The 12,343-nt window shown below is 37.9% G+C and overlaps 5 protein-coding genes across 7 annotated transcripts; 2 read left to right on the top strand and 3 right to left on the bottom strand.

Moving 5' to 3' along the window:
- Positions 1-233: 233 nt before the first annotated feature.
- Positions 234-1,388, top strand: LOC306966143 (C3a anaphylatoxin chemotactic receptor-like). The gene has a single exon (XM_079560795.1). The coding sequence runs from the start codon at positions 257-259 to the stop codon at positions 1,301-1,303; it is 1,047 nt and encodes a 348-aa protein (XP_079416921.1). The 5' UTR covers positions 234-256; the 3' UTR covers positions 1,304-1,388.
- Positions 1,389-2,630: 1,242 nt separating this feature from the next.
- lin37 (lin-37 DREAM MuvB core complex component) lies at positions 2,631-5,226 on the bottom strand. 3 transcript variants are annotated; one of them, XM_079560799.1, is made up of 9 exons: positions 5,030-5,226; positions 4,649-4,759; positions 4,486-4,561; positions 3,958-4,008; positions 3,847-3,873; positions 3,659-3,744; positions 3,352-3,512; positions 2,976-3,265; positions 2,631-2,770 (listed from the first exon to the last, which is right to left on the bottom strand). In XM_079560799.1, the coding sequence occupies exons 2-9, from the start codon at positions 4,680-4,682 to the stop codon at positions 2,683-2,685; spliced, it is 813 nt and encodes a 270-aa protein (XP_079416925.1). In that variant the 5' UTR covers positions 4,683-4,759; positions 5,030-5,226; the 3' UTR covers positions 2,631-2,682. The 3 variants fall into 3 exon arrangements, with proteins under 3 accessions (XP_079416925.1, XP_079416926.1, XP_079416927.1); XM_079560800.1 differs by lacking the exon at positions 5,030-5,226 and having other exon boundaries at positions 2,976-3,049; positions 3,134-3,265; positions 4,649-5,010; XM_079560801.1 differs by lacking the exon at positions 5,030-5,226 and having other exon boundaries at positions 3,843-3,873; positions 4,649-5,019.
- A 216-nt stretch (positions 5,227-5,442) lies between these two features.
- proser3 (proline and serine rich 3) lies at positions 5,443-9,042 on the top strand. Its single transcript, XM_079560779.1, has 12 exons — positions 5,443-5,629; positions 6,153-6,388; positions 6,462-6,604; positions 6,701-6,741; positions 6,828-6,901; positions 6,992-7,125; positions 7,209-7,375; positions 7,737-8,203; positions 8,291-8,402; positions 8,486-8,633; positions 8,737-8,818; positions 8,909-9,042. Exons 1-12 carry the CDS (start codon positions 5,570-5,572, stop codon positions 8,955-8,957), a joined length of 1,713 nt encoding a protein of 570 aa, XP_079416905.1. The 5' UTR covers positions 5,443-5,569; the 3' UTR covers positions 8,958-9,042.
- Positions 9,043-9,084: 42 nt separating this feature from the next.
- hspb6 (heat shock protein, alpha-crystallin-related, b6) lies at positions 9,085-10,196 on the bottom strand. Its single transcript, XM_079560811.1, has 3 exons — positions 9,832-10,196; positions 9,578-9,700; positions 9,085-9,502 (listed from the first exon to the last, which is right to left on the bottom strand). Exons 1-3 carry the CDS (start codon positions 9,985-9,987, stop codon positions 9,344-9,346), a joined length of 438 nt encoding a protein of 145 aa, XP_079416937.1. The 5' UTR covers positions 9,988-10,196; the 3' UTR covers positions 9,085-9,343.
- A 601-nt stretch (positions 10,197-10,797) lies between these two features.
- psenen (presenilin enhancer, gamma-secretase subunit) lies at positions 10,798-12,281 on the bottom strand. Its single transcript, XM_079560812.1, has 4 exons — positions 12,185-12,281; positions 11,904-11,969; positions 11,303-11,407; positions 10,798-11,135 (listed from the first exon to the last, which is right to left on the bottom strand). The coding sequence occupies exons 2-4, from the start codon at positions 11,962-11,964 to the stop codon at positions 10,996-10,998; spliced, it is 306 nt and encodes a 101-aa protein (XP_079416938.1). The 5' UTR covers positions 11,965-11,969; positions 12,185-12,281; the 3' UTR covers positions 10,798-10,995.
- Positions 12,282-12,343: the final 62 nt, after the last annotated feature.

The raw sequence follows: 12,343 nt of genomic DNA, 5'->3' as shown, positions 1-12,343 counted from the left end.
CTGTACTGTAGAGTATATATATATATATAAATATACATATATATTATTTTTTCCCCCCCAGAATATCTAATACAACATTAACATTTGCTCAAAGCTGTGTCTGACACTAAACTAGATCTGCAGTTTTACAATAACTAACTAACTAAAACATTTAGGCTACAAAATGGCAAATAAAAGTATGAGTAAAAGTTGTAAAGTAAGGTAATAATCTTCTTGGACAGGTTCTACTACAGGGAAGGCCACCGGTTCAACCTGGATGGCAGACATGCACCTGATGTCACTGGTGTTCTACTGTGTGATCTTCGTGATGGGCACAATTGGCAATGGCCTGGTCATCTACGTGACAGGATTCAAGATGAAGCGCACAGTCAACTCAGTTTGGTTTCTCAACCTGGCCCTGGCTGACTTCCTCTTCACCACTTTCCTGATTTTCTCAATAATAAGTGTCTCGCAAAATTATCGGTGGGATATGGGCCGACTCATGTGCAAACTCAACACATTTGTGCTTACGGTCAACATGTTTGCCAGTGTGTTGATTCTGTTGGCCATCAGTGTGGATCGGTGTCTGGCCACACGAGTGGTTGTGTGGGCACAGAACAAGCGCACAGTCCCAAAAGCCAAACTTATCTGTCTGGTTATTTGGATCATTGCCATGGCCTGCAGTGTACCTTATGCCACATTTCGTGACATAAATGTATACAAGAACATTACTTACTGCGGTTATTCAGCGCAATTCAAAGAAATAAGGTTAACCCTTTCACTTTTTCGATTTATTGTTGGATTTTTAATTCCTTTTGTTGGAATCTCTGTTTCCTACGTGGCCATATACTGCCGTGCAAAGAGTTTGCAGAAAACAAGAAAGGGGAGATCTCGAAGAATTATAATAGCAGTCATTCTTGCCTTTTTCCTGTGTTGGCTGCCTTTCCACATCTGCCTGCTGTTTGAATTGTTCTCTAAAAACCCAAAGCACGTGGGGAATGCCGGAGCAATTGGTCCTGTGTTTGTGAGTCTAGCCTTTTTTAACAGCTGCCTCAACCCAATTCTGTATGTTTTTATGTGCGACGACTTCCAGAAGAAACTCAAACGGTCCATATGCCACGTCCTGGAGAGTGCCCTGGCTGAAGACCACATGTCTTTCATGTCCTCTCGCTCACTGTCGGCACATTTCTCAAGAATAACCCGCAGGTCCGAGTCTGCAACCCCCGGTGAGAATAAGGAAACAGCCAGTAGTTTGTGCCCTGAGGACAAAGGGGTGCTCCACTTTGAGGCTACTGACGGAAAAGACAATCCAAATAAGGACTGACATCCACCAGAAAACATTAAGTGATTTTTCATCCTCAAACTGTGCTTAATGTTGAAATGTATGTTTCCGCTAGAAAATATTGCATGAGTTACTCAATTGTAAATACTGCATTTTGTCTTCCCTTTTTGAGATTCATTAAACATTTAATATAAATTGTGTTTTTACTTCCAAACAGGATGTGTTAACGTCTCTTTGAGAAGACGAAAAGATCAATTGAATTGATAACTCACCACATCCACATGCACTGCAACACATGAACAACATTCTGCAACACATTTGCAGAATTATTGATCCAGGCATGTAGATGTTGCACCTAGACTGACTATAGCAGCAAAAGGGATCAATTCGTATTATACTAAATGATTTGTGAGAACGATGGATCTCTTACAACTAAGCACCAACCTAATCAAATTAAAAGCAAATTCTCTACCACTCACACTCAGTGTGAATAGTCAGGTAGTCATTGCTGAATTTATTAAAGTTAAAATATCCTGTGTTGATTTCAATCATACAGAATATATCCCCAAGGCTAGTGTTCATGTGATGTAATTTCATCATTTATGTAAAAGTACAATACAACCTCCTCACCCAAAGAGTAGCCTTGAATTAGTTGTGCAATTCTTCGTCCATCCCCCTGACAGCGCATTAGAAAATGTTACACTGCCTCAGTAGCTGCAGTAATTGTAGCAGTAGTAATTGTAAAGAGACTGAGAGTCTGAAATAGCACTAAATGAGACCGCGGCATGATTATACACACGTTTATAGACTATTTTTGTAGAGAAAATGGCCCATGTGAGCTTAGATTTATAACTCAATAAGTGATTATCAAAAGTCTGTTTCTATCAGAGCGAATAATTGTGACGCAGTAAAAAAAATCACATTTTCAGTTTTGGAGGATTTTTAAGTTATTTGTTGTTTTGCAGAGTGTTTTGTAAAGATTTTAGTTAACATTTAAAGGCATAAACAGTAAAGACTTTTACTTTTAACAGCATTCTTTTCTAATATTTATCAAGGATGTCAATAGATAGGGAACTATTTGGTATTTGTGAATTGTCTTTCCTGAAGCAAAATCTTGTTTTCTGGGAACAAAAAAGTGAAAATATATTTTTTTTGGCAGCTAATAAAGGACAAACTCTTCTTAAATCTCAACTCCAGTTAATAAATGGAATAAGTAAATCTCCATACATATACATGACTATGTTTTGTTAACCTCAGTTCTTAAGAATTTTTTTAATGAATACACACATTTCTTATTCAATAATTATTTAATTACTATCACGTCTATTTGTGTTTCAAATAGATTTGTAAAACAGAGGACTTATTGATAAAAACTTAGTTCACACAAACACGAGGTAAAAATATGCGCCAATGACACCTGTTTAGTGATCGTACAGGTCTTTCATATCCTTCAGGATCTTTATGCTCTCACTGTATCTCAGCTGATTCCTGTTGGAGCACTCCTTCCATCTATAGGAAAGGAAAGGCACATGTGTGAGAAAGTTCCACTTCAAAGTTTCCATAGGTCAGTGGCAAAAAGCAATGACAAATGTTCAGCAATTGTAAATAAAACCAGTAAATTCTGGTAAATGTAAAGTTCTGGAAGCATCAGTGGTTTATGCAATATCATTTGAGCATCATGTGACTATTATAAAAGACCAATAAAAAGCCATACTTTTGTCTGATCCTTTTCCAGCGCTCCATGTGGTCGGCTATACGAGGTCCAGGTGAAGGAAACTTATCTTTAGGCTGTGAACAAAGGGTAAATGGGACGTTATTGCTGTCAAACAAGTCCTGTTGAGCATTTTTGGTTGCAGGTGTTTGGTACTGAACCTTTGTGAGCACAGGTTTGTCAGTCAGTGGGATCCTGAGATTGACAGGTTCACCCGATGAGTTGACAGGACAAGGGGTCGGTGGAGGCAATCTGTGAACGTCCTGCTCGTTACCGTTCATATTGTCTGTGAGCTGAGAAAGAAAAAGCCCAGGTTTTTAATTAGCAGTGTATTTTAAATTAATATAAAGAAATAAATTCACCTTGTGTATTTGCTTACCTCCTCATCTGCAATGATGTGTGGGGAGCGGGGTGAAGGAGCTGGCTCTCGAAAAGATGGGTTATTTCTCATCCAGGCACGGCAAATAGGATACAAGGGTGTGTTGCTGTTAAACTGAGCTAAATCAACACTGCGGTCGAACAATTTAATAATATAAGCATCTGAAAAATATAATAGAAACAATCAGAACAGACTTGAAATCAACATGCTATTTTAGTACTGTGTGGTGAGTGTTTGACCACAGTTTGATAGAGAAATAATCTAAAAGAGTTTGGTTTTGGTTTTGTCACTGGAGGGTTCTATTTACTTTGCTTATGCTGATGTGTATCTGTTATGCTTTCATCCATTTCTTTTCGTTTCTTCCTTCTATGTTGAGGAAATCGTGACGGTGGCCTACACACAGAATATCAAAGGGTTATAAAAATACATGTTGCAGCATATAATTGTGGTATTAATTACTTATAGGTTAATTTAGTTTAAAAAAAAAACACCTACCTTTTGCCAGACAATGGAGATGAATCTCTATCAAAACAGAAGCATCAAATAAATAAAGCATCCTTTCATTTAAATGGGAACTTGAATAACACAAATAATAGTAATACACACTTATTTGACGCGTCGGCTGATGTTTTCCCAACTTCACTCTCATTTTGTTCCCTGGTGTAGAATAGTTAACACATGAATAGAGTTCGGGAATGTGATGTCATATCGCTATGCATTATGGGATTAGCAGCAATTGTAAACTAATGGAGATTTTAAAAGGTAAAATACTGGAGTTATTGTTCACATTAAAACACTTGGACACCCCACAGTGTGTTAGATGTATTTACCAGCAGTAACTCAGCAGCTAACGGAATTGTTCCACCTGTTTTTCTTCACTTTTTATACTGTTTTTTAGCAAATGTTAGTCAATGGAAATGTATGCTAACAGGTGCAAAGATGGCGATGGTAACTGTGGAATTTCCCGAATTTAATACAAGGAACCAGATAAGAACACGGGCTGTATTGCATCTGCTATTCATGTAAAAAAAACTACTATTAAATAACTTTAATATGTGCCCCTCTCCCCTTACGCTCATATGCTGTATGTCTGGAATGCAAAGTTACATTTTATGACCCCCTTTTTTGTTTTACCTTTCTGTTTCAGACTTTTCCACTAGCCCCTTCAACACAGCGTCCAGTTTGTTGCGTGCACCAGACCCATCCATGTCTGTGTTAAACATTATAATCCAAAAAATGATTTACAATGATTATTTTCAGACGGAATATGAGATGATGGGTAGACATGACAGTTTACCTGGTCTTTCGATCTTAATCTTGACGTGGTGCATGGTAAAACGATGTAAATACCGCTGTATATGATGACTTGAAATTGTAGATTTTAAATGTTATTATATTTTGAGTGAGCCTGGAAAAACATATAGCGCAAAGATACAGATGGGGAGTAAATGAATGTAGAGAAACACTGCCCCCCCTGACCTAACGTTTGTTTGTTAGCGTCGTCAGTTAGCTAGCATTAGCTAACAGTTAACGTTAAATTAGTTACCGACGCTTATAAACGATATTCCAGCTTGTACCGATGCATTCACGCGAAAACAGTTATGATCACAGAGACGTTTTTAAACACCTATTTCAGCTTATATTTAAGTATTTTGAACGATCATTAAAATGCGCTTACAGGGGCTTGTGGATGGTACAAGCTAAATGTATCTGCTAACTTAGCTTGTTTTGCACAGTTTCCTCTTCCGCGCGCTGCCCCTTCCTAGTGGCTCATTGGATATTTCTCATGTCATTCAACAAAACACGAGTCCTCACTGGCTCATGCCCTTGTTGTTAGTAAAACAGTCTGACCTAACCACGGAAACTATTCGCTGTGTCGTTGGTCTGCCCCGCACGGAATTGTACTTTTGACGTCTATTTTTTGTCGTCCTTATTTAGTGTTTTTGTGTCTCGTGGCCAAGTAACATTCTGTTCTGCATATGACACACTCTCTGGCACTGCAACGCGTCAAGTTTTGTCATTGCCACAGGTTTATTAGTTCTGATCTATTATTGTATGTGGAGCAAAGTGTTCCTCTGTGTTTGGATGCTTATGGAGGGGAGGTGAGGTTCTTCTGGTTTTGTCCTCAGATGTAAACACACATTGATTGACTGGCTTGCTTGCTGTTTTCAGTGGCACTTCATCCTCAAGACTCCAGTCCCTCAGAAAAGAATCATTGATGGGGAAAAACAACAGTTCTTCCCAGAGCCTCTCTCTGCCCAAGACAAAGAAAAAGGTGGTTTGTTTGAACTGCATACTGATTAATCTGCCACATTGACTGGCTTTCAAATAAACATAACACTCTGGGATTTCATTCAAAAACTCACATATATTGACACTTTGTAAGTTCAATATTTGAAGTCACTGGATGAATCTTAAAGGAACAGGCCACCGTTTATCCATACTGAGATTTCGTCTTACCTGAGCATAAACGAGTTGATACGTACTTGTCTGGTCTTTGTGCCTGTGAAAGAGCGCGGTGGCTTCCAACCTCACCCCCGTTTTGAAGCTATAGGAATATGCTGGGAGAGGCCAAATGCTAACAACATCTTTGGTCGTTGTGCGTGACTGAAGCGCACGCACAAAGACCAGACAGGTACACATCAACTCGTCTAAGCTCAGGTAAGAGCATATCTCAGTATGATAAAACGGTGGCCTGTTCCTGTAACTGGTTTATCTTTTGCCTCAACCCTATGAGATTTTTGAGTGCACCATTATCGCTTGTAGAGGTTATATATATATATATTGTACCTTCATTGCAGATGTCAAAGAAGGTCTCACCAATTTCAAAACGACAAGCATATTCAGAAAATCTGCAGCAGGATGGAAAGCAAGACCACAGCACTGATTCAGACCGAGATAGGCCCTCTATCTTCACAGAGATTTGGCCATCATCTGAACCTTCTTCTCCCAGTGACACATCTGACAAGAATGTACAAAAATCCTCAAGAATTAGGTCCTCTGAGATAGACGCGCCTCATAATTCAGTGCTGGCGAGGTGTGTTTGAATCGTCTTGCAATTATTATTTAGTAACTTTGGTAGATATATTAAACATCTGCTTACTTTTTAGGTATATGGATCGTTTTCGTCATGGTCAACCACAAAGTCGAGAAGAACGGCAGCAGAAGTCTTCTAATGATACAGAAGAACAACTGCCTTTTTGGTGGGCATCTTCTTCTTCATTGCCTCCTCATTTAATACGCGAAGACACAGGTACAAGTGTACAATATGAGTTGTTTTGTGTGTTTCTTGAGATGAAAGCAATCAAAAAGGATTTTATTTTAAGTATTTTTTTATTTTTTCTTACAGAACTTAACCTGGCCCATAATCCATGCAGAGGCTCCATAAATGTAATTTGATTATATTTTTTCTCTCCCTTAACTTTGAAATACGGACTGTTTTTAAGGTTCAATGATGAGTATTGCCTTGTCTTTAGATGTTGGACACCTCCCAGTGTGAATCTGAAATCTGGCAGCTACAGGAAAGAGCCAGCAGACTATTGCAGAAAGGGTAATGAGGCAACTTACTAATACTATTTCTATAGTAATAAATAATATACAGGAAATCGATTATTTATTTTAAAAAATGATGTATTTCTAGTGAATTTTGTCTTGAAGAAGATTCCCTCCCGGTGAGCTCAGACGGTGTAGGGTGCTCTGATTTCTCATCTCCAGTCAGTACAGACGAGCCTGTGAGAAGGCCCATGATTTCAAGTTTGCTTCAGTGCAATATTGGTGGGTCGTGTGTCAGTATCTGTTGTGGCAGCAGATTATTTAATACATTCTTAATCTTTATTGCATCGTATTTTTGTCTGAAGCAAAGGACCCGCCTCCTGTTGTTCCGCCTTTGGTTGCTCCAGTACGCCCGGAGGAGGACATACTGTTCCAGTGGCGCTTAAGGAGAAAGATGGAGCAAGCCAGAGAATGGACACTGGCTCAGCAGAGCTTAAATCCACACAACTTACACTCAGTACATCCAATTATGGTTTGTATTTATTTTTTAAATACAATATTAGGGCTCCATAATATATTGCTAACATTAGGATTAGGAGATATAGAAATATATATTTCACAAGATTACAACATTTTGCAAACAAAAAAATAGATTGTATCTTACAAATAAGCAAAACTTAAATTTTAGTCATATTTTTACCAGTTAACGCTTAAGACTTGTTTTGGTATTTTTATTCCTTAGTATTGTTTACGTTTTGTCTTGACATGAGTTGATGAAAAGCAAATAGCTTACTATTTTTGGTTAAATTTAACAGAACAAACAATAATATCATCAATATTCTAAACATTTCGTGTTGTTTGTAAAAAGTCATGAATTTCCAATTGTTTTTCAGACATTGCAAACTCTCCATACTCCAAATTTGCCACAAGGAACTAAGCACCAGCTGATCAGGGAACCTAATTTAGCCACTTCAGATCAACAGACCCAAGCAACTACTGCACCTACTAGGACTACTACTATGGATGCCAGTGGCTCTTTAGTTTCTCCACCACAGACTCTTGCCCATGTTCCCCGCCACATGCATTTACTTTGTGACATTTTGCCCTGTTCCAATCAGCATTCTCATCCTTGTGAGGAGAGTGTTTCACAAAGACTGGATTCACATGTTGCCATTCTACCTCAAAAAACACTAAACTCAATTACTAAATCTATGTCTTCCCAAAAAACTCCTATTACTGGAAGTGCGGAAAAAGATGCAAATGTATCTCGTTCAAAAAACATAGAGGGACCTAAGAAACAACCAGAGAGAAGTGAGAAGAATGCATCAGTTCTTTCCAAACAGCTCAAGAAATCAGCGGGGTGCGGTATATCCCAGATATGGACAATTTCACTTTTTCCGCATCAATGCTAACCTCTAGTTGTTCACATGTCTTTCTTTATAAACAGGGTTCACTCACGGCACAAAATTTCTCAGCAGCAAATGCAGAAATATGCTGAGGCTAACAAGAAGACCAGGGCTGAGGGAGCACCTTCTCCAATACATAGTACTTTGGGACAGGTCAACACATTTTGTGTTATACATCTGTAATGTATCATTTATAACGCTTTAATAGCTGTTAATGTCTCATTTATGTTCACCAGGTTGTTTCAGAAGTATTGTTTCCTTCAATGGATTCATCAATTGTACAAGAGCTTTCCCCAGCTGTTCCGTCCAGCCCTGTCTCAGCGCCACAATGTAATTCCCACAAATCTGGAGAAGTAATTTCACAACTGCTACAAGAGGCTGAAGGTGAGCTTTATTATTAAGAAGAAAGCTGCATTACTCTATTAATTACGTAGCATTTAAAAAATAATAATAAAATCCACATCTAATGTATTGTGATGATGTATAGATTCAGATGAAAAGGAGTTTGAAGATGACCCTTTACTCCAAGTCCTTCGAAAACAGAGAAAATGGGTAAAAGAACAAATCAAGTGAGTTTTTTTCTACATTACATTTTAATACAAATCAAAAAGATACATAATTACACAGTAAATAGTAATTTTGTAAATGTTTTCCCACAGTGAAGTGGACATATTGTTAACAGAATTCTCAGAACAACACAACATTTGATCACAAAACTATTTTTTAATATTAAATAAAGTGTATTATTATTATTAACAAATGTTCGTGTTGTGTATCTTTTGTGTGTTTCCCACAAAAAAAATTGATATCAACACAATATATTTACAATCCGTGTCATACAATGCTCTCCATTCATATTAGTGGCAACAAACAGGATTTTTCCTTCAATCATGGGCACCCTTTCAAATGGACATGAACAAAACACACACATATATTTCACTAAACCTTCGTGTCGAAAAGCAGAAATATATCAACTTGGACTAGAGAAAATTCATGAATTCAGTGGGATCTTGGGATCACCACAAATCTACTGTACTTAGTACTTCAATCAAGAATGGAAGACACTGCATTTCATTTTAGTTTGAAGTATGACACTAGCACAGAGCATTACTGTTCTCTGGCAGCAGAATAGGTGCAGATATGATGAGAATACCACTGGGAGATACTGCTGATTCCAAAGCCATTACATCCACTTCTTTTGGAACTCGATATCTGCGATTAAACTGCCGCGTTGTCAACCCACTTCCATTCTTCTAAAATCACAACATTGAAAACATTAAGTGTATTCTGTATTGTACTACGGGCACTTTGTCGCACAAAATACCAACCTGTTTCTCCTCGTGCTTTCCTCGCACTTCCACAAAGTCTCCAATAACTTTAACCAGTAGGTCCTCTGGTTTAAAGTGTTTAACATCAAGTTGAATTGTAAAGCCATTATCATCACAGTTCACCTGAAGAAAACAACAGTTAATCCAAGTCTAATTTGACATATTGACATATATTGAATCCTAAAATACCTACATAATAAAAATAAATGTCACTTCATGTACACTGAGTATTGTTTTTTTTTTTAATCACTTACCTCAGCAGAGCTGACATTTTCTGTTTCTGCAATAAGCAATTTTGGGGACCAGTTGTAATGTCCATAGGTTCCATTCAAGCGAGGAATAAGAGGAGGCAACACTTTCTCCCATTGGATACCATCAGCAGGGGTGGTGTGCGGTAAAACAAAATCCATGTATTTATTGTCTACTAAAAAAATAAAATACTTCAGGATTCACTGAAGTAATGTGCTTTCTCGCCACGAAAGGTAGATTTGCTTCTTCAATAACTGCTCTTCTTTAGCCTCGTCTTCAACTAGTTGCAGAAATAAATGAGTCACTGGGCTTGTGCCTGCAGCGGTAAGTTTTATATTCCAGTTGCATAATGAGCTGGGAATTCAGAGGGGCACCTTGCCTCGGTTTTGTCCCAGGACTTATGGGCCCTCCCCTTGAGAGATTTCAGAGTTATTCTGGATAAGAGAGCATTGTTTGAGGATGATGCAGCTGTCGCTGACTTTCGGACAATTAACATGTTCAGTACTCATTACTGAGAGTGAAGAATGGTCTTTATTCAATTTGCAGCATACACATGTGACTCAATACAAACATTCTTGTCAAGGAGGCCTCTAAAAATAAAACTGCTCAAAGGTTTAAATCTTGGCATCTGTCAGACAGACAGTGACAGCAGGCTTTGCAAAACACATGGCACTGCACGTGTACTAGGACAGCTGTATATTTTGCTTTCGATAGATAAACAATGTCACAAAACAATGTTGTTTTTTAGGTTTATTGTCTCAAGAAGTATGCCAATTGGAACAAATAATAGTAGTAATAATAATAATAATTAAAAAAAAAACATTATCAAAGAGATACAGTAATGGTCCCAATCTCAAACTCACTAGAAAAGAAATGATTTACTGATCATAGCCATCAGTGCTTAATTTTATCCTCCAATTTTCAGTTATTCAGGGTAAAGGATCCGGGAAATATTTAGGAGGATCCAGCAAAGATTTGATCTTATATAATGGTGTTTAATGAGAATGTTCCGGCAAATGTTTTGGCCTGTTCCGAATCCATCACATCAGACCAAAGGTGTTCCTGAAACTACTTTACAAATTAAGCACTGATAACCATTATAGATTTAAAACAATTCAGTTTGGTGGTTGAAATAACAACAATATATTGACAATTTTGGCTAAAATTTCTCAAGGAATTCCAAGGGGGATTGTGAAAGACAAATAGTCTCCCACTTCTCCCCATTCTGCACGGTACTGCTGAAATACTGTAATCCAGGCTGTTAGTATGACTGCCCATAAAAGCACCCCAAGTGCCGACCTCTGGACATCTAGACAGAAACACAATGAGGAATTAAAAAGATGACATATTTGTAAGACCAGCAAATCCCAAAACACCAGTATGCATGCATATATAGTGGCTAAAGTCATCTCTACGGACTAGTTCCTTAGTAATATAGGTATGGTACCAACAAGTAACATTTGTTGTGTTACTCACAGGTTTTCATTTGCATCTGTTCTGTGAAGGATGGTTTGAAATACACTTCTTTAAAAAACCAGACCACGTTCACAAGCCACAGAAATGGCAGGAGAGCAAACCCACCTGCAGAAATGGGAGGAAAAAGTTGATTTAGGTCAATTATACTGTAATACTGCAAAAACACAACACCTTTTTTAAAACAACGCTGTGCTATAAGGCACCGACGGCTTTAAAACATAAAGTTACTCCCAGACTGTTTTTGAAACAATGCAAGGTCAATATTGCTTAGCAACTTAATGTTTTAATGTTTGATAGTTCCCATCTGGGACGGATTGTGTGTAGCAATAGTGGATAAGCCTCATGACTTATGAATGTGTGTTAGGCGAAATAAATACTGCAATGTAGTCTTCATTGTCATCATAACCATATCAGCCACTTCACCCCGGGAGATGTAACTCCTGGTATATCCACTGTATGGCAGCAAAGACAGTACAATAAAGCTCGTATCTTTTTTTTTATCACTGTAAGCAGTGTCAAGTCATCATCCCTCCATTGCAGCAACATTTTTTGAAAGATCACCTAGAATTTTAGGTCACCATATGTTTTTTTTCTTACTTACCCAGGTAATACTTCCGACATAGGTTTAATTTCTCTTCATTGGGAAGTCTCTCAAGATTCATGGTGTCTGTTGATGAAAATGAAGTGTTATTGCATATTGATTTTGGAAATGTGTCTCTCAAATACGTGTAACATAACAACAGTGGTTAGCTAACTAGCTAGCTTGTGTTTTTTGTCTTTTTTACACAGCACTTGAAGCTGATTAACTTAACTTAGAAACAGTTGCAGATACCACTCCAAAAATAGTAAACACAATGTAAATCGCTTTAAGAAAGAATTTACCCGATAATTAAATCCGATTTTCCCAAGAACGACGAAGTAGAAACCAGTGGATAGTCTATTCTCCTTCTCCGTCCTTCTTCCTGGATTGATAATGAACACCAGCTCTCTATCGCCACCCAGCGTTATCGTACAAAGAGTAGCCAAGGCATCTTAATATTC

This window comes from Gobius niger (genome assembly GCF_951799975.1).
Source record: "Gobius niger genome assembly, chromosome: 8".
Classification (NCBI taxonomy): Eukaryota; Metazoa; Chordata; class Actinopteri; order Gobiiformes; family Gobiidae; genus Gobius; species Gobius niger.
Note: the sequence above shows the minus strand (reverse complement) of the source record. Positions and strands in the feature narration are given on the sequence as shown.

Bases quoted from the DNA above. Each gene is read 5' to 3' on its own strand.
- lin37 (XM_079560799.1), bottom strand. From the start codon at position 4,682: ATGCACCACGTCAAGATTAAGATCGAAAGACCAG. The intron at 3,266-3,351 runs GTAAGCAAATAC...TTTCTTTCTCAG, and splicing joins ACATCATTGCAGATGAGGAG to CTCACAGACAATATGAACGG. The intron at 2,771-2,975 runs GTATGGCTTTTT...CCTTTCCTATAG, and splicing joins TGGAAAAGGATCAGACAAAA to ATGGAAGGAGTGCTCCAACA.
- proser3 (XM_079560779.1), top strand. From the start codon at position 5,570: ATGGGGAAAAACAACAGTTCTTCCCAGAGCCTCTCTCTGCCCAAGACA. The intron at 8,204-8,290 runs GTGCGGTATATC...CTTTATAAACAG, and splicing joins CAGCTCAAGAAATCAGCGGG to GGTTCACTCACGGCACAAAA. The intron at 8,403-8,485 runs GTCAACACATTT...TATGTTCACCAG, and splicing joins TACATAGTACTTTGGGACAG to GTTGTTTCAGAAGTATTGTT.
- hspb6 (XM_079560811.1), bottom strand. From the start codon at position 9,987: ATGGATTTTGTTTTACCGCACACCACCCCTGCTGATGGTATCCAATGG. The intron at 9,701-9,831 runs GTAAGTGATTAA...TGTTTTCTTCAG, and splicing joins AAAATGTCAGCTCTGCTGAG to GTGAACTGTGATGATAATGG. The intron at 9,503-9,577 runs GTTGGTATTTTG...TTGTGATTTTAG, and splicing joins GAAAGCACGAGGAGAAACAG to AAGAATGGAAGTGGGTTGAC.
- psenen (XM_079560812.1), bottom strand. From the start codon at position 11,964: ATGAATCTTGAGAGACTTCCCAATGAAGAGAAATTAAACCTATGTCGG. The intron at 11,408-11,903 runs GTAAGTAAGAAA...CCATTTCTGCAG, and splicing joins ATGTCGGAAGTATTACCTGG to GTGGGTTTGCTCTCCTGCCA. The intron at 11,136-11,302 runs GTGAGTAACACA...GTTTCTGTCTAG, and splicing joins ACAGATGCAAATGAAAACCT to ATGTCCAGAGGTCGGCACTT.
- LOC306966143 (XM_079560795.1), top strand. From the start codon at position 257: ATGGCAGACATGCACCTGATGTCACTGGTGTTCTACTGTGTGATCTTC.